The sequence below is a fragment of the Erinaceus europaeus genome, chromosome 13 (genome assembly GCF_950295315.1).
Source record: "Erinaceus europaeus chromosome 13, mEriEur2.1, whole genome shotgun sequence".
In the NCBI taxonomy this organism is placed as follows: Eukaryota; Metazoa; Chordata; class Mammalia; order Eulipotyphla; family Erinaceidae; genus Erinaceus; species Erinaceus europaeus.
In genome coordinates this window covers 27027354-27054630 of record NC_080174.1, presented here as the reverse complement: position 1 = coordinate 27054630, position 27277 = coordinate 27027354, and the positions used below count along the sequence as shown (strand labels likewise).

The 27277-nt window shown below is 40.0% G+C and overlaps 1 protein-coding gene across 2 annotated transcripts; it reads right to left on the bottom strand.

Annotated features, from left to right (window-relative positions):
* Positions 1–906: 906 nt before the first annotated feature.
* On the bottom strand, positions 907–26973 carry MRAP2 (melanocortin 2 receptor accessory protein 2). 2 transcript variants are annotated; one of them, XM_007526138.3, is made up of 3 exons: positions 26844–26973; positions 21436–21535; positions 907–1514 (listed from the first exon to the last, which is right to left on the bottom strand). In XM_007526138.3, exons 1-3 carry the CDS (start codon positions 26968–26970, stop codon positions 1121–1123), a joined length of 621 nt encoding a protein of 206 aa, XP_007526200.1. In that variant the 5' UTR covers positions 26971–26973; the 3' UTR covers positions 907–1120. The 2 variants fall into 2 exon arrangements, with proteins under 2 accessions (XP_007526200.1, XP_060061438.1); XM_060205455.1 differs by lacking the exon at positions 21436–21535 and having other exon boundaries at positions 26844–26963.
* Between the last annotated feature and the right edge of the window lie 304 nt (positions 26974–27277).

Below are 27277 nucleotides of genomic sequence, written 5' to 3'. Positions count from 1 at the left end.
CTACCCCCTTTAGCTGGCAAACTCTGCTCCATTTCTTGAGAGTAGGAGTGCCATGTGATCTACCAAGGATCAATACTCATTCTGGAAAGGTGAGGGGTAGGGTTGACCTCAGGTATGGGCCTAATAGCTAACGATCCTCAGTCCAATCCACAGAAATGTTGGCACAGTGACTGTGTGAGATCAGTCTCCTGACAGTGTTACGTTTGATACTCAGATCCCTGAGGAAAGGTAGTCTCAGCTAAGGCTCAGTAGAAGATACACACATTCAGGGAAGACTACAAGAGACAGGAGGTAATGTCCTAGTGTATACTGCTTTACATATATTCTAACCTTAACAGCATACAGACTAATAGATTCACAAAATAGTAGAGCTGGGGTAGATGATCTATTTAAGACTCCTCACTTTACAGTTAAAAATGTAGCAGCTCAGAGTGATAAAGCAACTTGCTCAAGGCAAAGATGACAGAGTAACGGAGGCGGGAATCGGGTGGGAGCACAGCGGGTTGAGCTCATGAAGCACAAAGTGCAAGGACCAGTGTAGGGATCCCTGTTTGAGCCCCTGGCTCCCCACCTGGAGGGGGGTCACTTGCAGGCGGTGAAGCAGGTCTGCAGGTGTCTATCTTTCTCTCCTCCTCTCTGTCGTCCCCTCCTCTCTCGATTTCTCTCTGTCCTATCCAACAACGACGACAACAATAACTACAACAAAAAAGGCAACAAAAGGGAATAAATATTAAAAAAATAATAATTAAAAAAAAGAAATAGCAGAGGCAGGCTGGAATGCAGTGTGCCAACCATGTTCATGCACACTGACACCAAGTATGTGGCCAACTTTTTCAACAATGACAAGGATAGACAGTATAAATACTTTAATCCTAAAAACTCCCCAAATTTGTTTAAAGGCATTAAAACCTCTGCTTAACAATCTTCTGAGGGCTCTGCATTCTCTGTCCATCTCTCTCTGTCTCTCTGTGCTTCTCACAACTACACATATGTGTACATATGCACGCACACACACACACACACACACTCACACTCACACTGAGTTTTGGACAATGGCAATTTCTTGCCCTACAAACATAAAGGCCACATGCTCAGAGGGACACTTTGCAGAGCATGTTTCTTAATCTAGGACTCTGTGTGAGATCTGGGCAACTGGCTTATTTTCTAGAACAATTGGTGGTTCTGAAATTAGAAGATCATCCTCCCCAAAGGAAGAGTTCTGGTCTGTGTTCACGAAGTTGGGGATGTCGAACTTCATGAGCCTGTTCAGCTCCTCCTCTGACTGCCCACCATTTCTCATGGTTTCCTGAAGCTGAACATCACTGTCGAGGGCTGTAGTCTGGTGAGAAGCCTTGGCCCTGTCCAAGTGTTCCACTTCATTGATGTAGCAGTGAAAGAAAGACCTGGACTCCTCAGTCCCCTGGCGAGAGAACACCTTATCTGGCTCCAGTGGTCTTCCAAAGTCTGAAACAAAGCTGTTCATTCGGAATCTCTTCTCCAAAGACTCTGCATTGCTGTAAAGAGAAGAGAAGACAGTGCTTAGGCTCTAGGTTATTCACCTTCAGCATCATGATTTTCTGCAATTTTCCTTTCTAAGTAAGAAGCCTGGTGAATAAGTCTAACTGCCTGTTGAGCAAATGTGAAAATCAAGGATTTATACCAGAGTATAGCAATCCCTGGGTCAGGTATTCAAAATTCAGAGAAAAGTCACTTCAGAGACTGATGGCTTTTACTTTACTGCAAATCTAAAGCATTGCCTTTCCTTTCCTTTTTTTTCCCCCTCCAGGGTTACCGCTGGGGCTTGGTGCCTGCACTATGAATCCACTGCTCTTTGGGGTCATTTTTTTCCCATTTTTGTTGCCCTTGTCATTGTTACTGTTATTTTTGTTATTACTTGTTGTTGGATAGGACAGAAATTGAGAGAGGAGGAGGGGAAGACAGAGAGGGAGAGAAAGACAGACATCTACAGACCTGCTTTATCACTTGTGAAACAACCCCCCCTGCAGGTGGGACGGATGCTGGGGGCTCGAACCAGGATCTTTACACCAGTCCTTGTGCTTTGCACCAGGTGCGCTTAACTCGCTGCACTACTGCCTGGCCCCCAGCACTGCCTTTCTATAAATGATTTCTTTTCCTAATTGTCATTTGAGAACAGGAATAAAAGTTCCAGCTAAATATGACTTCACAAACTAAAAAGTCACATAGGAAAAAGAAGGATTGATGATAAGATCTGGGAAAAAGCATGATTAAGAAAATTGGTATCCATCCTTTTCTGTAGTTTTCTGCTGGCTAGCGTGGGGGTGCCTCTTCCCTTCTTCCTGGACACATACTCTCTGGGTAGGAGAGAATGCGACCGGAGCCAGCCTGGGCTGCTACTCACTCAGCAATGTGAGGGAGATAACTCAGGAACCAAAAACGTGGCACGAGGCAATGCAATATCTTTATTGATCAGAGAGCCAAGGCTTTTAAAAGGCAGACCCGGAAGTGGCAAGTTGGAAACAGAAATGGCTAGGAAAGGAGTGGAGAAAAGCAAAAGGGGGTTGGGAAGGTAGAAACTTCCTTAGCAACTGTTGCGAGGGTTTTGACTGGTAGGATTAATATTACCCTGCAGGCAGGGAGGGTCTCGAGGTTAGAAAGAAGATAGAGCAAAGGAATGGAATGGGTAAGAATCTTTCAGGCAAAACAATGATTATGTAGATAGGCCATAGTATCAGGAATGCAGGATGCTTTGTGAGCCATGCCAAACTCAACCACATCTGCACAATTTCCTGACATCTCCCCCTTTCTTTTTATCTAATGACCATAGTATCAGGAATGCAGGGTGTTTGTGAGCTAGGGAGTCTGATAAGACGAGTAAAACCTTTGGGGTTATTCCTGTCTCTCCTTGCTCAACCTCTTGGTAGAGAGAGAAACTGACAGCATAGATGTACTCCTCAGGTCAAGCCCTGCCAAGCTCAACCACATCCTCACAATTTCCTGACAGTTTTCAGCTTAAGATAACAGCTCTCTGCTTAGGGGGAAAAAAAGCTGAGAAAGTAGACCCAGAAACCCAACTATCATAGTTCTTCAATAATACAAGCTGTCTTCTCAGAATTGACAATTGGTTCCATTAACCACGTCTGAAAAAAAAAAAAATGAAGAGACAGGAGACTAAGGAATCTTTGTCCTGCTCTATGGCAGAGCCAAGACAGTGAACATTAGGGCTCTTCAGAAGGCTTTTCTCTATCCACTTTGCTCCTACTGATCTTGCTCCTGATGATCTCAAAGCAATATGCTAATAATAGGAAATAGTTGCCTTAGTCTCTTGTTGAAGAAACTGTCAAAGAAATTAGCCTGAACCTACCATCTTTCTTGAACATGTGCATAAGTCAAAAGTCAAAACTCCGGCTCTGTGAAAAAGACTGCACACTCAAACCTCCTGACTCACTGAAGAAGAAGGGCTGCCTCTTCATTCACCTGTCATAGAGCAACATTAATGAACATCAATGAACAACTAGTTCATGACACCCAGAACAGATTAACTAGAGAGATAGAAAAGTAACAAAGTGAACTTCATTGGTTTCCTGAATGCAGAGATAAAACTGACTGCTACTGTGAAACAAAATTTTCTGATGTCTGTCTGTTATGCATGTTACAAATATTTCTCTTTTAATTTTTTTATTTGTGATAATAGTGGGTTACAAGATTGTTGGATTACTGGGTATAGTTCCACACCACACCCACCACCAAAGTTCTGTGTCCCCACGCTCCCACCTCCCAACAATAACCACTATCATTCTCACAAGTCTTAGAAATAATTTGCTTGGGAGCCGGGTGGTAGCGCAGAAGGTTAAGCGCAGGTGGTGCAAAGTGCAAGTACCAGCCTAAGGATCCCAGTTCAAGCCCCGGCTCCCCACCTGCAGGGGAGTCACTTCACAATCGGTGAAGCAGGTCTGCAGGTGTCTATCTCTCCCCCTCTCTATCTTCCCCTCCTCTCTCCACTTCTCTCTGTCATATCCAGCAAACAACATCAATAACAACCACAATAATAACTACAACAATAAAACAACAAGGGCAACAAAAGGGAATAAATAAATAAATAAAAAGAAATAATTTGTTTTTTGCAAGTTCATGTGTATCAGCTCTCTAGATTCCAAATACGTGTGAAACCATTGTTAGTTGTCCTTCATATCTTTGCTTATTTTGCTAAGCATAATCACCTCTGGTTTCATCCATTTTGTATCAAAGGACACATATATTTTTCTTGACTGCAGAGCAGTATTCCATAGAGAATATATCCCATAGGATGCTTCTAGACTTGACCACTGTGAATAATGCAGCTATGAATACAGGGGTACATGTGTCCCTTTGCATAAGTGTTTGTGTGTCCTTTGGGTAGATTCCTAAGAGTGGTATTGTTAGATCATAAGATAATCCTATTTTTAACATTTTCTCTTGATCTATGACTTTCAATTTCTTATTTTAAATTTTATTAGCCATTCTATATTCACAAAATTACATGTCAGAAAAGGTGTAATCCACACCAATCCCACCACTAGAGTTCTGAATCTCATGTCCCTCCATTGCAAACCACTATGGTTTTCCCAAGGTTGCAGACATGGGTTAACTGTCATCTCTACAACTATTTGTCAACATCTGTACATATTTTCCCCCTTTTTCTTCAAGGTCCAGTCCTCTCTTCCCCTCCAAGTCACAATGTCACTCTATTACTATATCCAAATATTCCTCTCCTTTTTCTCCTCTCTCTCTGGGACCTAATGGAGCTGGAGTTCAGAACCCTTTTATCCTATTCATTCTATCACTTCTCTCCCACTGGGAGTATGGAGCAAAGTTGTTTTGCTTCTCCACTGGAATTGGGTGTTGGCAGGTCAATCCATACACCCAGCCTGTTTCTGCCTTCCCCTAGTGAAGTAGGGCTTTAGAGAGGTGATGTTCCAGGACACATTGGTGAGGTCATCTGTCCAGAAATGACTTTCAATTTCTTAAAAATGACTGTTGATGAGCAAATTTTAGCTTAAATTTTAGCTAAACTGAATGTATTAACATCTTATGTTTAGTGTTTTTTTGTCGGTCAAAGTTCAGGGCGCCATTATGCCAGGCTTGCTTCGCGGCGGTAGACAGACGACCAGGGACACAAGGCTGAGTGGAGAAACTGTATTTCTTTTTTCATGAGCCAACAGTTCAAAAAACTAAACTAATCTAATCACCACACATTCTGTCCTGCATCTTTCTCTTCTGGCGGCAGCATCAGGAACACAGGAAATACCTAGGATGGGGGCAGGGAAAAGGGAGAAGCGCGAAAAGGCAAAGACTAAACCACAATCTCCCAGAGGTGGGGGGGAGTGAGACCAAACCAATGTAACAGAATGACCATGTAAATAGACCACAACCTCAAGCAATGTAACAGAAGGGATCCCAGAAGCAGAACTAGAAGCATACCAACACTTTTTGTATCCTTTATAAGAAATTATGACTGACTCTCAAATCATGAAGCGATACATCTCGTATGCTTTCTTTTAGAACTGTGAAGTACACTCCAGTAGCTGTGAGTTGCGGGTGATTATTTAAAATTAAGTAAAGATTTAAAAATTTGATTTTCTCAGTTATTACATATGTCTCAACTGCTCAACAGGCCCATGTGGACTCAACAGAACCCCAGTTAGAGATACTCTTTTGTAGTACAGAAAAGTCTACATGTAGAGAAAGTACATAATATAGCTAACAGGGAGGAGACCAAGAATCACATCAGTCTGAACAGTATTTTTATTCTGGCTAGTGGATTTCAGTGAAGTTGCACATCAGTGGATGGAATCCAATTGCATTTCTTATAACAAGCTAAAAACGAGGAACATCCCTTAGCCTTTTCTTGCATCAAGTCCTTTGACAGCTGCAATGTTTCATTTACTCCATGACACTTCCTTGTTCCCAAACATTTCAAATTCTTCTGCCTGATCGTTCAAAGACTCCTCTCTCATTTCATCTGAACTTTCCAGAGTCCTTTCCACTACCTTTCTAACTCCACACTCTGAGTCAACCCACCTATGAGTGTCCCTCTCTGTGCCGGTGCTGTATTGTTGCCTTTAACTCCCTGGTAAAAAACAAACAAACAAAAAAAACCCAACCCATTTTGTCTGTTAAAATTAGATCTATCCAACCGGACAACATTAATGTCCAGTGGAGAAGCAATTATTAGAAGCTAGATCTTCCACCTTCTGCAGCCCATAATGATCCTGAGGGATAAAGAGTAGAGAATAGCCCATACTACCAGAGGGATAAAGACTAGGGAAGTTTCTCCAATATCCTGCTTCTAGTTTCCCTTTCTGTTCTTCTTTCTTAACTTCTGTTTATGAGCGGGATCGTCCCATATTCACCTTTATCTTTCTGACTTAGCTCACTTAACATAATTCCTTCTAGCTCCATCCAAGGTGGGTTCATTTTCTTAATAGCTGCGTAATATTCCATTGTGTATATATACCACAGCTTTCTCAGCCACTCATCTGTTGTTGAGCACCTGGGTTGCTTCCAGGTTCTAGCTATTATGAATTGTGCTGTTATGAACATAGGTGTACAAATATTTTTTGGTTGGGTGTTATGGAGTCCTTGGGGTATATCCCTAGGAGAGGAATTACTGGGTAATATGGAAGGTTCATGTCCAGCCTTGTGAGAGTTCTCCAGACTGCTCTCCACAGAGGCTGGAACAATTTACATTCCCACCAGCCATGCAGAAGGGTTTCTCTGTCCCCACAGCTTCTCCAGCATTTGTTGCTGCTGTCCTTTTGATGTATGCCATTCTCACAGGGGTGAGGTGGTATCTCAGTGTTGTCTTTATTTGCATTTCTGTGACAATCATCGACCTGGAGCAATTTTTCACGTGTTTGTTAGCCTTGTGGATCTCTTCTGTAGTGAATGTTCTGTTCTCTGCCCATTTTTGGATGGGGTCATTTGCTTTTTTGTTGCTAAGTTTGCTGAGCCCTTTGTATATTTTGGTGATTAGTCTCTTGTCTGATGTATGGCATGTGAAGATCTTTTCTCATTCTGTGAGGGGTCTCCTTGTTTGTGTGACAGTTTCTTTGACTGTGCAGAAGCTTTTCAATTTGTTGTAGTCCCACTGATTTGCTTTTGCTTTAGTCTTCCTTGTAATTGGGTTTATATCATCAAAGATGTCCTTGAGGTTTAGGTGGGAAAGTATTCCACCAATGTTTTCCTCTAAGTATTTGATAGTTTCTAGTTCAACATCCAGATCCTTGGTCAAGCTTGGAATGTTCTTACTTATGACCACAGAATGTGAGCTCAGATCTACAGGGATGCAGAGGTCACATAGGCTCCTAAGCTGAATATGGGCCCCAGATCACATCATATTGATGGGTTTTACAGTCAAATATATATATACCTTTCCCACATTACAGAGCTACTCTCTTCCCTGATCCAGCTTTCTGGTCCTTTTTTCCACCCATGACATCATCTCCCAGACACTAACTTGGATCCACCTGCATATCATATTTCAGGCTCAGGGAAAAAAAAAACTACTAGTATAGCCACAGACCCTTTGGAATATAATTGAAATATGCCTACTAGCTATTTATAGACCAGAGGACCCCCCCCCAACTCTTCATTTGCTCTATTCCAGCCTTTATGTTCATGACCGGTGAACAATTTGTTTGGATTTGTATGTTAATTCTCTTTTCAGCCACCAGGTTCCAGATGCTAACATGATGCTGACCAGACTTCCCGGGACAGACAACCCCACCAATGTGTCCTGGAGCTCCGATTCCCCAGAGCCTCACTCCACTAGGGAAAGAAAGAGGCAGGCTGGGAGTATGGATCGACCTGTCAACACCAATGTTCATCGGGGAAGCAATTACAGAAGCCATATCTTCCACCTTCTGCATCCCACAGTGACCTTGGGTCCATTCTCCCAGAGAGTTAAAGAATAGGAAAGCTATCAGGAGGGGATGGGATATGGGGTTCTGGAGGTGGTAATTGTGTAGAATTGTATGCCTCTTATCCTATGGTTTTGTCAATGTTTCTTTTTTATTAAAAAAAAAAAAGAAGAAGAAGAAGAAGAAGAAGACTAGGGAAGTTTCCAATGGAGGGGATAGGATGCGGAGCTCTGGTGGTGGGAATTATATGGAATTGTACCTCTCTTATCCAACAGAGTTGGCATTCATAACTAAATCAATAAAAAAAAGAATAAACTGAAAATAATCAGATCTATCTACTTTGTTGTCCAACTCCAATGTCCCTGCCTCTATGGAGATCCTGTGTTATCCCAACAGGAAGGATTCTGGATGGTACTGAGTTTTACTGATCTTCTCTTACTGGTTGCAATGCTGTCTGCATATCAGAACCCTTTTCAGAATTATTTGTGTCTGATCTTTCCTAATGGGATGGTAGTCCCAGATGGAGGTTAAGAAACATAGCCAACATCCAGATTGGTAGTGGCAGCGTCTCCTAGCAGGCAGTTCAATCTGCACACATCCACATCCAGCACCGCCTGACTAATTTCATAACTGCCCACTTACTTCCCTCCTGCAGAAATCAAGGACACAGTTACCAGTGAATTGTGCAGATCCTAATGTCCAGCTATTAATCAGGACAAGGAAAACTAAGGGGTACCTGGCCCGTGCCATCCTCCCTTAAGTCTCAGCATGTATCTGCTTCCTATAGATCTCCAGCTGCAACTCAGCAAGGAACCCTTAACTATCTTGGTTCATGACATGTGCTTCTTTCTCTCACTAATACAACTTTTAAAAAAAATTTTTATTTTTATTTTTTTTAGAGACAGAAACTAAGAGGGGAGGGGTAGATAGAACGATAAAAAGAGATACCTATAGCACTGCTTCATCACTCATGAAGCTTCCCCCATGTAGGTGGGGATCAGGGACTTGAACCCAGGTTCTTGTGCCTTATAACATGTGTGCACCACCACTTGGACCCAAGGCTTTTTTTTTTTTGATACTTAATACTCTGACTTCTTTCTCTCCACTCCATTATGCTATCATTTCCCTCAGTATACATAATAGTGCTATAGTCATTCACCCATCCATCTCTCCAGTCCTAGAAGTCACCAGACCTTGAAGACTGGATGGCTTTATCTATGGGTGACCCAAAAGCTTAATACCTTGAAAGGTACCATGACACCCAAGTGTCCAGCAAAGTGCTGTCTCCTCTGTGCCCCCCAAACAAGTCAAGTCTGAAGGAAAGACTCCTCCTGCTTCCACGTGTTGATGGAAAATGTTTCAGTAAACTGGGATATCCCCTCAGGAATTTTCCAGATGTATGAAGGGCCTACTACTCTACTAAGAGTCTTGGTATGCCTAACATGGCCCTTAGGCCTCCCCTACTCCTGAGAAACAGTCAACAGATCAGTCTGTGGATGCCTGGTAATATAGTCCACTTACAGTGAACTTTTTAAAATTCGTAAGCAGGGAATGACTGGGAGATGACTCGGCAAATAAAATCTATGCCCCGCCTACATGAAGGCCTGGGTTCCTTCTCCCGCACCACATGGGAGCTCCATAGGATTTCTATGAATAGTGGATCAGTACTTTGGTAACTCTCGCCTTCACCTCTCTTACTCTCTCTCTCTTTCTCTCTCTCTCTCTCTCTCTCCTTTCAAAGGCAACAGATCAAAAAATGGTGACTAGGAGGCTGCTCAGCAGTCCTGGGCATGCATGAGTCCCTGGGTTCATTCCACAGTAATACATTAAAAAAAAAAACTGTAATGTAAACAGAAAGTTATTACAAATGCAGTCTTGTGACTGTCAACTAGTGAGGAAACAACATTAATCATAAAACACTCATGAAACCTGCACTGAGAATTTTATCTCATGCAGACAGTCTTAACAGAGGCACCAACCAAACTCTCTTGTCTTTGTGGAAGTCTTTTGATAGCTTTAGTTGGTAGCATTGGTTCACCAGGACGATATCTGATTTTCTGGGGCAGGAAACATTCCTTAGGACTGTCTTCACACCATCCAGCTACAACAGCGTACTAAGTAAGAATGTAATAAATGATAAGAAATTAAACGCAGATCCTGAATGAAGGTATATAAATTAAATTGGATTTATAAAATAGTCAGATGATTTACCTATTGATAGTAGAAGACATTTTGGAATTATCAAGAACTTGAACATTGCTATCTTCCTGTAGTCAGTTTTAAGTTGCACAGGACCCAACCTTTAGTGAGTGCCATAGTGCAGTAAATTGCAATTGAAAGTAAAATGTAACTTCCATTTGGACAAGGTCATGTGAAGTTCTGCACTCACCTCTACATGGAGAACATCGTCACTAGAACAAGGTGCTCTTAACAAAGACTACAAAAGGAGAGTATTTTTACGAGAGTAGTCAGCACAAAAATGATTCAAGTCTTTCCCATTACGAGCTTTCTGGCAGATTTATGATAATGGATTTATAATACTTTAACAAGATAACATGCAGTGTAAATGGCTCCTTTACTGAGAAAGTAGAAGAAAAAGGTTCTGTTATCTTCACTGTCCATAAAAGATCCAAGAGGTTTATTTTAACCCCCCTCCCACAATTGCAAAATAATCCATGGGGGGGGAGTAATTCCTATTAAAGCTGTTTCTGGTGCCTAAACTTTTAAGAGAGGCAATGTGAAGAATTGGGGGGGGTCTCCGTTCTATAAATAGCTAGTAGGTATATTTTAGTTATATTCCAAAGGGCCTGTGGCTATGCTAGTTTTTTTTTTCCTTTTTTTTTCTCCCTGATCCTGAAATCTGATATGCAGGTGGATCCAAGTTATTGTCTGGGGAGAAGATGTCGTAGCTGGAAAAAGGACCAGAAAGCTGGATCTGGGAAAAGAGTAGCTCCCAAATATGGGAAAGGTATATATATATTGTTGACTGTAAACCCCATCAATATGATCTGATCTGGAGCCCATATTCAGCTTAGGAGCCTATGTGACCTCTGCATTCCTGTAGATCCGACCTCACAGAAAAAAAAAAAATCTAAGTCAGAAAGATAAAGATGAGTATGGGATGATCCCACTCATCAACAGAAGTTGAGAAAGAAGATCAGAAAGGGAAACTAAAAGCAGGATCTGACTAAATTGAAAGTAGGGCACCAAAGTAAAAACCCTGTGGTGAGGGGGAGGGTGGAAATTCAGCTTCTTGGGACGGTGGGGGAGGGGGGTGGAATGGGACACAGTCTTTTGGTGGTGGGAATGGTGTTTATGTACACTCCTATTAAAGTGTAGTCATATAAATCACTATTTAATCAACATGGGGGGGAAATTGTATGTCTCGAACTTTTTAAAACACAGACTGAGTTTTTTTTAATACATAGGCTGAGTCTTTGATATGCAAACTCTCTCAAAAGCCTAGACCAGGTAGATCAGAAGCAACCAGTGGCATAGCTATATACAAGATACTGGGTACTATTCAGCAAACCCTAACAAAGGGACTTTCAAAGTTAACCCAATTACCAAATAATGTGATGATAACAATAACTATCCATTATCTTCTTGAACCCTAAGACAGCAGGAACCTCACATTTCCACTATAGAGCCTATATTTTCCCCCAGTCCTGGAACCTTAGGGTGGGGCCCACTTTCCCACATGCTTCTCCCAATTTATATCAAATAATATTGTATCCACCGATCGCAACCTAATCAACACAATGAGTACCACCTCAACATGTTTCACCTCAGACTGTGTCCAGAGACTTCAGGTATGGACTGACAACCCTTCAGCTTCCTTACTTAGGTGAGACCTTTCCTTTCATAGTATTCTCTAATTCCATCCCAGGTGGTTCATTTCCTAACAAAGTCCCAAAACCTAGATATAGACCAGGTTCCGTGAGATAAAGCATATGTTAACATGTATCCATAAACTGGGGCAAAATATATACCTGAAAGCAAAAGTAGACTAGAGTGTGCAGTGAGTACTCCCCAACACTTCATCTCCACTATTCCAACCTTTGGGTCCATGACTGTTCAACAATTTGTTTGGCTTTATATGTTAACTCTCTTTTCAGCCACCAGGTTCCAGATGCCATCATGATGCTGACAGGCTTCCCTGGACTGAAGACCTCACCAATGTGTCCTGAAGCCCGCTTCCCCAGAGACCCACCCTACTAGAGAAAGAGAGAGGCAGACTGGGAGTATGGATAGACCAGTCAACACCCATGTTCAGTGGGGAAGCAATTACAGAAGCCAGACCTCCCACCTTCTGCATCCCACAATGACCCTAGGTCCATATTCCCAGGGGAGGGGAGGGGATATGGAGTTGGGAACTTTGTGGAGTTGTACCCCTCTTATCCTATGGTTTTAATAACCCCTCTTATCCTATGGTTTTGTCAGTGTTTCCTTTTTATAAATAAATAATAAAATAATGAATGAAAAGAAAGGCAATGTGAAAGTTAAAGTAGTTTTTTCCTTCTGCAATATGCTTCTCTAGTGCTCACAAATATTGGTTTCTCTTCTATCTCTGGGAACACAGAAGTTTACTCCTCCAAGTTTGGACAATCATGGAGGTATGACTACTCTGACTAATGATCTGTAAGAAGAAGGGATGTGTTCTTCCTTGCTGAATAACAGCACAGGTGTTATATCTCCATTTGTCCTCTTCCTCATCACAATAACTCAGGAGGTTTGATACAGTGCAGCTTATAAGAGGAAAAACTTCTGTCTACCTCTTGTCAACTCTAGACAGACATGTAATTTAAGTAAATAAACCCAAATTATGTTATGCTGAGGGTTTTATTTTTATCTTTAGGGCTTTCTGTAATATAAAGTCCCATCATCAATAAATAGTGATAGTGCTACACCTTCTTTCAATTTCTTTTTCTTATTCAGTTGCTAGGCTAGAGCTTCCTACACTAAGTTAAATAAAAGTGGGGAGAGTGTGCACCTCTGTTTTGTTCCTAATCTTGGGCTAAAAGTTTTCAGCTTTTCCCTGTTGAAGATTAAGAGGAACTGTAGGCCTGTCTGTCACATGTGCCCTTTATGAAGTTAAGTGTGCTACCTCCATACCCACTCTGCTGAGGCTTTTTATCATGCACAAAAGTTGTTTTTTCTTTGTTTGTTTGTCAAATGGAATTGTACAAGCAAAAGAATGGAACTGTACCACTCTTGCATACCATACAGAAAATCTAATTTAAAATAAATTAAACACCATCTCATAAAATACATAGAAGAAAACCTGAGTGACACATTGCTTGTTGTAAGGTGTCCTTGGGCAAGTCACTTTATCAGCAATGGGAAGAAAAGCAAAACAAATAGAACTGAAAAGCTCTTGTATAAGGAAAGAAACTATCATCAAGATGAAAAGATGTATTACTTCAAAATAACAGTCCAGCAAATGGTTAATAGCCAAAACATGGTCAGGGTATATATATCACAGGACTTGCATGCCTGAGCCCCCAGAAACCCCAAGTTCTATCACCAGTAATATCATAATCCAGAGCTACCATAATCCGGAGAAATGCAAATTTAAAATGACAATGAAATATCAATCTATACCTGGGAAAATAGTTATTATTCAAAATACAAATAACAAGTGCTAGAAAAGATAGGGAGAGAAAGGAACCCTTGAACATTGTTGGTAGGAATGTAAATTGGCTCAGTCATTACTGAAAAGAAGTATTAAGAGTTCTCTAAACTTAAAAAATAGAAAGTCTATATGGTCCAGTTAGTCTGCTTCTGGGTATTTTCCAAAAGAATACAAAAAATATATGTATCACATATGCTCATGCAGCATTACTGATAATTTTCAAGAATTGGAAATCACCTATGTGCCTATCAACAGACTATTCAATAAAGAGTATGTGCTTTACATACAAAATGTAGTGCTGCTCTGCTATTGAAAAAAAGATGAGTCTCCTCTCCCAGGCCAACTAGGAATGCCAGGGGAGACCACCGCAGACCACAGCAGGACAGGACTAGAGGGACTTTGGGAACCCAACAGGTCACAGGTGAGTGCAGGAACATGTGGCTCCCTGACAGAGAGGGGCTTAGGGAGGGATTGAGTGGCTGGTAACAGTCTGGCAGATTGCCGGTTGGGACGCAGCCTCCAGTCTGTTTCATCAATGGTAAGAAGGCTGAAGGGAGGAGAGAACTCCCTTGGGACTCACTAGATGCAACTGTGGGTCTTCATTGTTGCTGCACTCAGAATTTGGATCAGTGTGGGGGGCGGAGGTGTGTGCTGACACCAGGGGACAGAGAACTAACCAAGAAACTCAGGAGAAGACCTATACCTTGGTGGCCTAGCAATAGGGCTGTGAGAATCTCTTTGCATAATCACTGGATTATCTTTGCTACACCCTGCTTTACCTCTTGGTCAGGAGTCAGTGATTAAGCTAAGAAGCCTACTTATATTTTTAAAGCCCTCAGGCTCCCATAGCCTACAGGGAAGTAAAATAACAAAAGAGGCTTTCAAACCACTGTGCTCCAACTCAGGGATTAAAATAAAATTGATAAAATAAATTAACTGTTAATTTCCACAACTCTGAACCCTTTAATTACCTTATTTAGACACAAGTCAATCCAGGCAAGAGTGATCAGTAATTTGGAAAGTACTGAGAGAGGGACCTCATCACATACTATTTAGAATGGTTAAACCAACAAGAAGAAATATTGGAGAAATGAACCAGGACAAGAGTCCAGCTAAAAGCTGCCCAAAGGTTGAAGCACAAAATAATGAGGTCAACATCCAAACACTAGTTAAGGGAATAATCACTGGAGTGAGTAAAGAGTTTGAAAGAATTGTCATCAGAAATGCAGAAAGAACAAATGAGACTCTGGAAAAAAACACTAATTACCTCAAGGTCACTAGAGAGCTGAAAGCTGAAATAGGTGAGCTAAGAACACAACTAGCTGAACAGGCTAAAACAGTATTAGAACAGGGTAACAAAATAGATAAACTCCAGAAAACAGTAGAGGGGAGAGAGAATAGAATAAATGAGGCTGAAGACAGAATTAGCAAGATCGAGGAAAAATTAGAGACAACTAAAAAAGAAGAGATCTCAAAAAGAGAGTAAGAGATACTGAAAACAAAAACAGACACCTATGGGATGACTTCAGAAGAAATAATATGTGCATTATTGGCTTACCAGAGGAAGAAAGGAAGGGAAGGGAAGAAAGCATTCTTCAGGACATAATAGCTGAGAACTTTTCTAGTCTAGATAATATCAAAGACATAAAAGTTCTAGAAGCCCACAGGGTTCTAAACAGAATTAACCTAGACTTAAAGACACCAACACACATTGTATTTAGAATGCAAAGGAATAAGGATAAACAAAGGATCCTTAAGGCTCCAAGAGAAAAACAAAGAGTCAACCACAGAGGAAAACCCATAAGATTAGCAGCAGACTTCTGCACACAAACACTACAGGCCAGAAGAGAATGATAAGATATCTATTGAGTGCTCATGAGAAAGGCTTTCAATCAAGACTACAGTATCCTGCTAGACTGTCATTAAGACTAGATGGTGGCAAAAAACCTTCTCAGACAAGCAAAAGTTGAAAGAATCAACTATCACCAAGACTGCCCAAAAGGAGTTCTGAAAGGTCTCTAATAGTCAGACCACCATAAATATGCCATATGTCAGAACACTCTAAAAATCTATAAGAATGGTGTTAAAATATCTTCAATCTGTGATATCAATAAATGTCAGGGGCCAGGTGGTGGCACAGCTGGTTGAGCACACATGTTATAGTGTGCAAGGACCCAGGCTCGAGCCCCTGGTACCCACCTGCAGGGGGAAAGTTTCACAAGTGGTGAAGCAGTGCTGCAGGTGTCTCTCTGTCTCTCTCCCTCTCTATCATCCCCTTCCCTCTCAATTTATGACTGTCTCTATCCAACAAATAAAGGTTTTAAAAAAATTTTAAAAAATAAATAAATGTCAGTGGGCTGAATTCACCTATTAAAAGGCACTGAGTAGGAAGATGGCTCAGAAAACACAACCCAACAATGTGCTGTCTACAGGAAACCTACCTAACTCAACAAGACACAGACTCAAAGTGAAAGGGTGGAAAACTATCACACAAGCCAATGGCCCACAAAAAGGATCAGGAACAGCTATTCTCATATCTGTCATGATAGACTTTAAAATAAATAAAATTTAAAAAGATAAGGATGGACATTACTTAATACTCAGAGGATCAGTCTATCAAGAGGACTTAACAATTATTAACATTTATGCACCCAATGATTAGACACCTAAATACGTCAAACATCTACTGAAAGAGCTACAGCAATATATTAACAGCAACACAGTCATAGTAGGGGACTTCAACACCCCACTCTCTCAACCTGACAGATAATCCAGGCAGAAAATCAATAAAAACATGAGGAAGCTAAATGAGGAGATAAACTAGAACTATTGGACATTTTCAGAGTCATTCATCCCAAGAAGCTGGAATACACATTTTACTCAAGTTCACATGGGTCATTCTCAAGGATAGACCATATGTTAGGCCACAAAGACAGCATCAGCAAATTCAAGAGCATTGAAATCATCCCAAGCATCTTCTCAGACCACAGTGGAATTAAACTAAAACTTAACAATCAACAAAAGATTAGTAACAGTCCCAAAATGTGGAAGCTCAACAGTACACTACTTAACAACTACTGGGTCAAAGACGAAATAAAGCAAGAAATCAAACTGTTTCCAGAGTTCAATGAAAATGAAGACACAAGCTATCAAAATATTTGGGACACATTTAAGGCAATACGGAGAGGGAAGTTCATAGCCATACAAGCACATATAAGGAAACAAGAAAAAGCACAAATAAAAAAACAGATTGTACATCTAAAAGACCTAGGAGAAGAACAAAGGAACCCTAAAGCAACCAGAAGGGCAGAAATCACTAAAGTTAGGGCAGAAATAAATACCACTGAAAATAAGAAAACCATACAAAAGGTCAATGAATGTAAATGTTGGTTCTTCGAAAGAGTAAACAAAATCAACAAACCTTCAGCCACACTCACAAAAAAAAAAAAAGGGAGAAGACCCAAATAAATTGGATAGTAAATGAAAGAGGAGATATCACAACAGACACCGTAGAAATTCAACAAATCATGAGAGACTTCTATGAACAACAATATGCCAACAAGCTAGAGAACCTGGGAGAAATGGATGGTTTCCTAGATACCAACGATTTTCCAAAATTAAGTAAAAAGGAACTAGATAACATGAACAGGCCCATCACAGCTAATGAAATTGAAACAGTTATCAAAAACCTTCCCATAAATAAAAGTCCTGGACCAGAAAGTTTTACAGATGAATTCTACAAAACCTTCAAAGAAAAATTAATTCCTCTACTTTTAAAAGTCTTCCAAAAGATTGAAGACACTGGAATACTCCCTTCCAGCTTCTATGAAGCCAATATCACTTTGAGATGCCAAAAGCAGACAGGGACACAACCAAAAAAGAAAACTACAGACCAATATCTTTGATGAACATAGATGCTAAAATACTGAACAAAATTCTAGCCAACCGGATACAGCAGTATATTAAAAAGATTGTTCATCATGAATAAGTGGAGTTTATCCCAGGGGTGCAAGGTTGGTTTAATAAACATAAATCAATAACTTGATCCACCATATCAATAAAAGCAAGACCAATAACCACATGGTCATATCAATAGATGCAGAGAAAGCCATTGACAAAATACAACATCCATTTATGATCAAAACACTATAAAAAACAGGAATACTTGGAAAATTCCTGAAGATAGTGGAGTCTATATATAGCAAACCTACAGCCAACTTGCTACTCAATGGTGAAAAACTGGAAGTATTTCCCCCTCAGATCAGTTACTAGCAGGGATGCCCAATATCACCATTACTATTCAACAAAGTGTTGGAAGTTCTTGCCATAGCAATCAGGCAGGAGCAAGGAATTCAAGGCACACAGATTGGAAGAGAAGTCAAACTCTCCCTATTTGCAGATGACATGATAGTATACATAGAAAAACCTAAGGAATCCAGCAAGAAGCTTCTGGAAATCATCAGGCAATACAGTAAGGTGGCAGGATACAAAATTAACATTCAAAAGTCAGTGGCATTCCTCTATGCAAACACTAAGTTAGAAGAAGTTGAAATCCAGAAACCAATTCCTTTTACTATAGCAACAAAAACAATAAAATAGCTAGGAGTAAACCTAACCAAAGAAGTGAAAGACCTGTATACTGAAAATTATGAGTCACTGCTCAAAATTGAAAAAGACACAAAAAAGTGGAAAGATATTCTCTCTTCATGGGTTGGAAGAAGTAACATCATCAAAATAAATATACTACCCAGAGTCATATACAGATTTAATGCTATCCCCATCAAGAGCCCAACCACATTTCTTAGGAGAACAGAAAAAATGCTACAAATGTTTATCTGGAACCAGAAAAGACCTAGAATTGCCAAAACAATCTTGAGAAGAAAGAACAGCACTGGAGGCATCACACTCCCAGATCTCAAATTGTATTATAGGGCCACTGCCATCAAAACTGCTTGGTACTAGAACATGAATAGACACACTAACCAGTGGAATAGAATGAGAGCCTGGAAGTAAGCCCCCACACCTATGGACATCTAATCTTTGACAAAGATGCCCAGACTATTAAATGGAGACAGGTGAGTCTCTTCAACAAATGCTGTTGGAAAAAATGGGTTGAAACATGCAGAATAATGAAACTGAACCATTATATTTCACCAAACACAAAAGTAAATTCCAAGTGGATCTAGGACTTGGATGTTAGATCTGAAACTATCAGATACTTAGAGGAAAATATTGGCAGAACTCTTTTCTGCATAAATTTTAAAGACATCTTCAATGAAATGAATCCAATTACAAAGTAGACTAAGGCAAGCATAAACCTATGGGACTACATCAAATTGAAAAGCTTCTTCACAGCAAAAGAAACCACTACCCAAACCAAGAGACCCCTCACAGAATGGGGGAAGATATTTACATGCCATACATCAGACAAGAGGCTAATAATCAAAATTTATAAAGAGCTTGCCAAACTCAACAACAAGAAAACAAATAACCTCATCCAAAAATGGGAAGAGGACAGGGACCGAATATTCACCACAGAAGAGATCCAAAAGGCTGAGAAACACATGAAAAAATAGTCCCATCTTTGATTGTCAGAGAAACACAAATAAAGACAGCAATGAGATACCACCTCACTCCTGTAAGAATGCCATACATCAAAAACACACCTATTAAATTGTAGTCATATAAATCACTATTTAATTAATATGAGAGGGGGGAAAAGACTGTATGTCTAACAAAGGCAATTACCAAATAATGTGATGATAACAGTAACTATCCATTGTCTTCTTGAACCCTAAGACAGCAGGAACCTCACATTTCCACTATAGAGCCTAAACTTCCCCCAGTCCTGGGACCCTAGGGTAGGGCCCACTTTCCTGTATGCTTCTCCTGTATGCTTTTTCTTCTTATCAATTAATATTGCATCCACTGATTGCAAACTAATCAACGCAACGAGTGCCACCCCAGCATGCTTCACTTCAGACTGTGTCCAGAGACTTCAGGTGTGGAATGACAACCCTTCAGTTTCATTACTTGGGTGAGACCTTTCCTTTCATAGTATTCTCTATTTCCATCCCTGGTGGTTGACTTCCTAACAAAGTCCCAAAACCTAGATATAGACCAGGCTCCGTAAGATAGAGCATATGTTCACATGTATCCATAAACTAGGGCAAATATATACCTGAAAGCAGTAGTACACTAGAGTTTGCAGTGAGTACCCCCCAACACTTCATCTCCACTATTCCAACCTTTGGGTCCATGATTGTTCAACAATTTATTTGGCTTTATATATTAACTCTCTTTTCAGCCACCAGGTTCCAGATGACATCAGGATGCCAACCAGACTTCCCTGGACTGAAGACCCCACCAAAGTGTCATGGAGCTCTGCTTCCATACTCTGCTTCCATTCCAGACACCCACCATACTAGGGAAAGAGAGAGGCAGATTGGGAGTATGGATTGACCAGTCAATGCCCATGTTCAGCGGGGAAGCAATTACAGAAGCCAGACCTCCCACCTTCTGAAACTCACAACGACCCTGGGTCCATGCTCCCAGAGGGATAGAGAATGGGAAAGCTATTATTGGGGAGGAGATGGGATATGGAGATTGGGTGGCAGGAATTGTGTGGAGTTGTACCCCCCTATCCTATGATTTTGTTAATGTCTCCTTTCTTAAATAAAAAAAAAAAAAAGAATAAAAAAAAGGTAGCAGCAGCAAATGCTGGATAGGTTGTGAGGTCAAAGGAACCCTCCTACACTGCTGGTGGGAATTTAAATTGGTTCAACCCTTGTGGAGAACAGTCTGGAGAACTCTCAGAAGGCTAGAAATGGACCTATGGACCTACCCTATGACCCTGCAATTTCTCTCCTCGGGATATATCCTAAGGAACCCAACACACCCATCCAAAAAGATCTGTGTACACATATGTTCTTGGTTATTACAGTTTGTAATAGCCAAAACTTGGAAGCAACCCAGGTGTCCAACAACAGATGAGTGGCTGAGCAAGTTGTGGTATATATACACAATGGAATACTACTCAGCTATTAAAAACAGTGACTTCACCATTGTCAACCGACCTTGGATGGACCTTGAAAAATTCATGTTAAGTTAAATAAGTTAGAAACAGAAGGATGACTATGGGATGATCTCACTCTCAGGCAGAAGTTAAAAAAGAAGATCAGAAGAGAGAACACAAGTAGAACCTGAACTGGAATTGGCATATTGCACCAAAGTAAAAGACTCTGGGTTGAGGGGGGGAGAATACCAGTCCAATAAGGGTGACAGAGGACCTAGTGGGGGTTGTATTGCTATATGGAAAACTGGAAAATGTTATGCATGTAGAAACTATTGTATTTACTGTCAAATGTAAAACATTAATTCCAATAAAGAAATTAAAAAAACAAAAAGAAAAAAGATGAGAAAACATAAAGCAGAATTTGGACTGGAATTCTTGTATTGCACCAAAGTAAAAAACTCTAGGAGATGGGGGGAGGATTCAGGTTCTGGAACATGATGAAAGAGGAGGATGGCAGAAGGGGTTAAATTGTTATATGGAAAAATTGAGAAATGTTACATATGTATAAACTAATATATTTTACTGTTGACTGTAAACCATAAATCTCTCCCAATACAGAAAAACAAAAAAAATTAAAAATCCTGCTATTTGCAACATCACTAAAGGGTACTGTGCTTACAAAAGTTATTCAGACAGAGAAAAAGACACTAGATGATTTCATTCATATATGGTGCATTAATAAACAAAACAAACTAATGAACTAAATAAAATGAAAATAAACAGTTAACAAATCTATAATCAATCCCTTCCCTCCATCTATCAGAAGCAAGTCCAAGTCTGATCAGTCTGAATGCCTTCAGTTCCTTAAAGGGCAGAACAGCTATTTGGAAATGGTCCAAACTTACTCTTGGTGTGGGGCTCCTGTCTTGGTCAGCAAGGTCAGCACAAAAAACATGAAAATCACGAAGACGGCAAGACCAACCCAAAATCCAATCACAATGGAATCTGCAAGACAGTTAACATTGGGATTAGTGCTCTACAACAGTCTGAAACTTGAACATTCAAGCATCCTGGGTTTCTTGGTACATGAAATGATAGAGGAAGTTACAATCAAATGTGACAGTCTTGATTAATAATCTGTAAATAGTGAGAGTTTGACTTGTTTTTATAAATTTATTTTATTTTTATTTCTTTATTGGGAGATTAATGTTTTACCATCAATAATAAATACAATATTTTGTACATGCATAATATTTCTCATTTTTCCACACAACAATACAACCCCCAGTAGGTCCTCTGCCATCTTGTTCCAGAACCTGAACTCCAGCGTCTTTTACTTTGGTGCAATACACCAACTCCAGTCAAAGTTCTGCTTAGTGTTTTCTCTTCTGATCTTGTTTTTCAGCTTCTGCCTGTGAATGAGATCATCCCATATTCATCCTTCTGTTTCTGACTTATTTCACTTAACATCATTTCTTCAAACTTCTTCCAAGATGGGCTGAAAATGGTGAAAACACCCTTTTTACTTGTCCATTAGTTCTACTTTATCTATCTCTTCATTTAGTTCTCTCCTTTCTTTATTGATTTTCTGCGTGGATGATCTATCAAGTTGAGAGAGTGGAGGGGGGGTTAACTCCCCTACTATTTCAGTGCTGCTGTTAATACATTGCTGTAGCTCTTTCTGTAGATGTTCAATGTATTTAGATAGCCTCTCCTTGGGGGCATAGATGCTGATAATCATGAAGTCCTCTTGATTGATTAATGCTCTGAGCATTAGGTAATGTCCATCTCTATCTTTTTTATTTTTATTTATTTAGGTCTATCATGTCAGATATGACCATAGCTGTTCCTGCATTTTTGGGTTTTTTGTTTGTTTGTGGTCCACTGGCTTGTATGATAGTTTTCCATCCTTTCACTTTGAGTCTATTTGCCTTGTTGTATTAGGTGGGATTCCTGCAAACAATATATGGTTGGGTTGTGTTTTCTGACCCACCATCCTATTCTGTGCCTTTTAATAGGTGAATTCAGGCCAGTAACATTTATTGATATCATAGACTGGAGATATTTTAATGTCATTATTGTAGTTTTTAGAGTGTTCTGATAGATGACATGTTTATGGTGATGTGACTGTTTATAGGAGACCTTTCAGAACTTCTTTCAGGACAGACTTGGTGATAGTTGATTCCTTCAATGGTTGCATGTCAGAGAACGTTTTTATGCCTCCATCTAGTCTGAATGATAGTCTAGCAGTCTTGGTTGAAAGCCTTTCTCACTGAGCACTCAATATATATCTTGCCATTTTCCTCTGGCTCTTTGTGTTTTTGTGGAGAAATCTGTTGCTAAGCTTATGGGTTTTCCTCTGTAAGTGACTCTTTGTTTTTCTCTTGCAGCTTTCAGGATCCTTTCTTTATCCTTATTCCTTTCCATTCCAAATATGATGTGTCTTGTTGTATTTAAGTCTGGGTTAATTCTGTCTGGGACCCTCTGGTATTCTTGACTCTTCTGTCTTTTATGTTGTCTAAAGTACGGAAGTTCTTAGCTGTTATGCCCTGTAGAATGTATCCTTCCCCTCCATCTCTTTCTTTCTCTGGAAAGCCAATGATGTGTCTATTACTTCTTTCAAAGTCATCCTATATGTTGTTTTCAATATCTCTTAATCTCTTTTTGAGATATCTTACTTCTTTCTTATTTTTCTCTAACTCATCTTCAATCTTGCTAATTCTGTTTTCTGTCTCACTTATTCTGTTCTCTCTCCCCTCTGTTGTTTTCTGTAGCTCAACCATTTTGTTACCCTGTTCTAAGACTGTATTAGCTTGTTCAAGTAGTTGTGGTCTTAGCTCAGCCATCTCAGCTTTTAGCTCTCTGATTACATGACAGTGTTTTCTTTTAGAGTCTCATTTGTTGTTTCCTCTTTCTGATGATATTATGTTCAAAAGCTTTCCTCATTCCTATAGCTATTGCATCAACTAGTGTTTGAATGTTGTCTTCATTCTTATGTGCTTCTATCTTTTGGGGGCTTTATCTGGAGTTTTTTCCTGATTCATTTATCCAATGTTTCATCTTGGTTTATTATTTAAAAAGAAGATATTAGCTTTGGGTAGGGGTCAAAATATTCCTCAGAGATTTCAACCAATTACAAATTTGAAAGTAATTAAAATTTTGCATATTAAACTGTAGATTTTGTTATAGAATAAAAGGCTCTTAAAATAATAAGTTAACAGTTTAAGTACTGGGTTGTTTAATGTGGCTATTACATGTGATTGTAAAATAAAGGTTTTAAAACATTCTCCAGTTTTAACTCAAACAAAATATTTATGAAGGAAAACATTCCACAGCATTCCATACAGATTTCCAAAGTCTGATGATTCACAACAGGCATCATTTGAACCTGTATCTAGCTGCTTCAAGTTTAGTTTGGCAAAGATACATTTGAGGGTCAGGGTCACAGAATAACAGCTTTCAAAAATGAGGAGACTATACTGATGTATACAGTACAAGGGCTTCTAATGTAGCTATACCCTTGACATTAGAACAATAAAGATTCACTTCGGTACTTTCCTCCCTTAATTTTAATGTTAAAACTAATTCCTTATGTCTAGTGGGGAAAAATTATTCAATGTGCTATGCAAATGGAAATTCCTAATATATATTTTTCCAGATATAAATCATTTTTGAAATATGATATTCTTAAAAAAATAAAGATATCTGTTTGAAGAAATGCAACATTAAAATTCCAGCAGCAGGCTTGTCTTCTGTACCCTTAAATTAAAAGAAAAAAAAGATAGGAACTAACTCCACCCACCCCTGTCAAACGCGCACACACACACACACACACACACACACACACACACACACACACATATCCAAACTATAAAGGCCCACATTACAGGGGAAAACATGGCAATTGGCAAGCTGCACAGTCATTTTTTTTTCATTTTGACTTTCACTACAATTCTTAAAGAAAAATGTTCTTATTTACAGATTGCACCAAGGGGCTGGGTAGTGGCACACCTAGTTAACTGCACATAGTACCATTCACAAGGAACCAGATTCAAGCCCCTGGTCCCCACCTGCAGGGAGAAAGCTCCACGAGTGATGAAGCAGTGCTGCAGGTGTCTCTATCTCTCTCTCTCTCTCAAGATCTCCCTCCCTCTCACTTTCTCTCTGTTCTATAAAAATAAATAAATAAAGCTTAAAATAATTTTAAAAAGAGATTATCCCAGAACAACAGATTAAAGAATTAAGGAGAATAATTCCTCATCTCCATTAGCAACAACCTAAAACCAGATAATCAATGATGTTATATCCTAATGGGTTCCATGTATTTTTTATTTTTTTGTTGGGATTAATGGCTTACAGTAAATACAGTTGATGATACATGTGTAAAATTTTCTCAATTTCCTGCAAAACACTCTCACCCCTGCTGGGGCTCATGCGGGGGTGACTCTCAGCCATGAAGGTAAGCTACCGGTTCTCCCTCGCTAGCCTGAGGACTCAGCAATATAGACAAGAGACACCTGGAAGAATTGGGACACTCTTGTTTATTGGAAGGTGGGCTTGGGTTTAAATAGGGATGCAGACAAAGAAATTTTTCAAATACGTCAGAAATTACAGGTTTCTTAAAGGTCAGCTTGCCCCTATGGTAGGGGGCTGGTATGACAAGAATTGATGCAGATACATAAAGGTCAAGATAATTAGTCTCCTGATGCAGGCATTTAATTACCCAAAGGCGTTTGAGAGGAGAATATGGTTAAACCAGTTAAGGTGAGATAGAGAGAAGATAAGCAAGGTTTGATGTAAATTAAGGACATCAAAGAACACTATTAGGAGTATATGATAAGGTGTGTTCTCCTTTGTGATCAGAAGGTGAGGTGAACTTTGAGTAAATGAACCTTAAAGCAGGCAGCCATGTGGCCTGCAGTTAGAGGAGAAACTGTGAGATCTCTGTGGGCTTGAGAGTCTAAAAAGGCAAGCTTAGTCTGGGAGACTTTTTCCCTCTTGGCTCATCTCTATGATGAGAGAGGCTAACAAGCGGGGTGTCTTTCCAGACCTCCATCCAAGGATGGGAGAGCTCCCCTAAGCTCTACCAAGCTTTCACATAGTCCCACACATCCCCAGCCTAGATCCTCCTCAAACATTATTATTTTTTTTATTATTTCACAAATCAGTGAATGAGTGGAAGAATTTATTACAATTCACTTCAGCTTTAATGAGGAGTTTATGATTTAGTTAATGCTTTTTCAAGGAACAAAAGTAAGCAAGCTCTAGAGTCCAGCAAGATAGCTTACCTAAGGTGTCATACACGAGTCATGTTCAAGCTCAGCCACTAAAGCACTGGGAAAAGCTTCTGTGCTGTGGTCCCTTTCCCTCTCTCCCTGTGTCTCTGTCTTTCTCTCTTTCTATCTAAAAAAAAGTCATCCAAGAGTGGTAAACCCCTAGTGATAATAATAAATAAATATGCCCTCATTTTAAAAAATGGGGTTCTGGAGCCTTGAACAGCCCTGCTGATAAAAGACAAAAGGCAGCAGTCACAGCACATCACTGCACCCTGTCCCTCTGCCTTCCAACTCAATGCTCAATCATAGCCATCAAAGAATACTGGTACCCCAACCCTAGAAACCTATAGCACAATCTGGGATCTCAAGGTCCTCACTGCAATATGTAGGAACAAAGTTAAACCACACACATAACTGGAATAGTAAGTTGACTATGATGGAGACTTAGGGGGATTCTAGAGACCCCTCCTTCCATGGAGACACTAAATGTATTGCCACACATGGAGTAATTCCTCTGAAAGGCATCCAGAAAGTAGGTGAGCAACTCCTCTAATCTGGAAAACGAGAAGATATCCCACATTGAAGAGTATGGGAGATGCTGACATACTCTTGCCATAAACCTCACTTCTGGCACAGCTTCATACAATCAGGAGAGGATTGCCAACTCCCACTTTCTCCATCAGGAGTGAAAGGTCTGGACCACACATATACAGCCCCAGTTTTTAAGACTTACACCAGGAAGACAACCTCTAAAATACCTAATTCTGAGAACCAGTGGGGCTTATGTTCATGTGAAGCTTCAGACCACAGCAAACAAAGCAACTTATTATTATTATTATTATTATTATTATTATTATTGGATATAGAGAGAAATCAAGGAGAGACAGAGAGCAAGCAAGGGGGCATTTTCTGGGTGCTTAGCTTTAAAGAATAGAATTCTATAAAAAGACAGAACATTCAGAAGAAGTAACCATGGGGATATCACAAGTAAGACAAAAACACAGGGTGCTTACAATGGGCAAATGTATACAACTTACATTTATGAGCCTTTAGTCCTTCAAAGGAAACTGGTCCGATCTCATAGTACTCATACTCCCAGGTGTAATCAGGACTAGGTGTGAGTTGCTGAGATGTTCTGTTAGAAAGTGACTTCTGGGCAGACATCTCTACCCTGCAAAGTGAATAAAGGCAAATGCACAGCCAGTTAATTCACTCACAGTCACTCGAGTTGCTCCTGCACACACTTGGGAGGTCAACACATAAAGTCTTCAGAGAGATCCTATCACTAGGCCAACGAGAGGCTCTTGCTGGCTGTCCATAACTCATATCATGTGGCAATTATTTCCTTTTATCCCTTTGGTGGAATGGCGTGAATCTGAAATCAGACACCATGCCTTTTGTACTGTGTCCCCCAGAACTCAGTCCTCTATCTGGCATATAATGACTGTTTGTTTTTGTTTGTTTGTTTTTT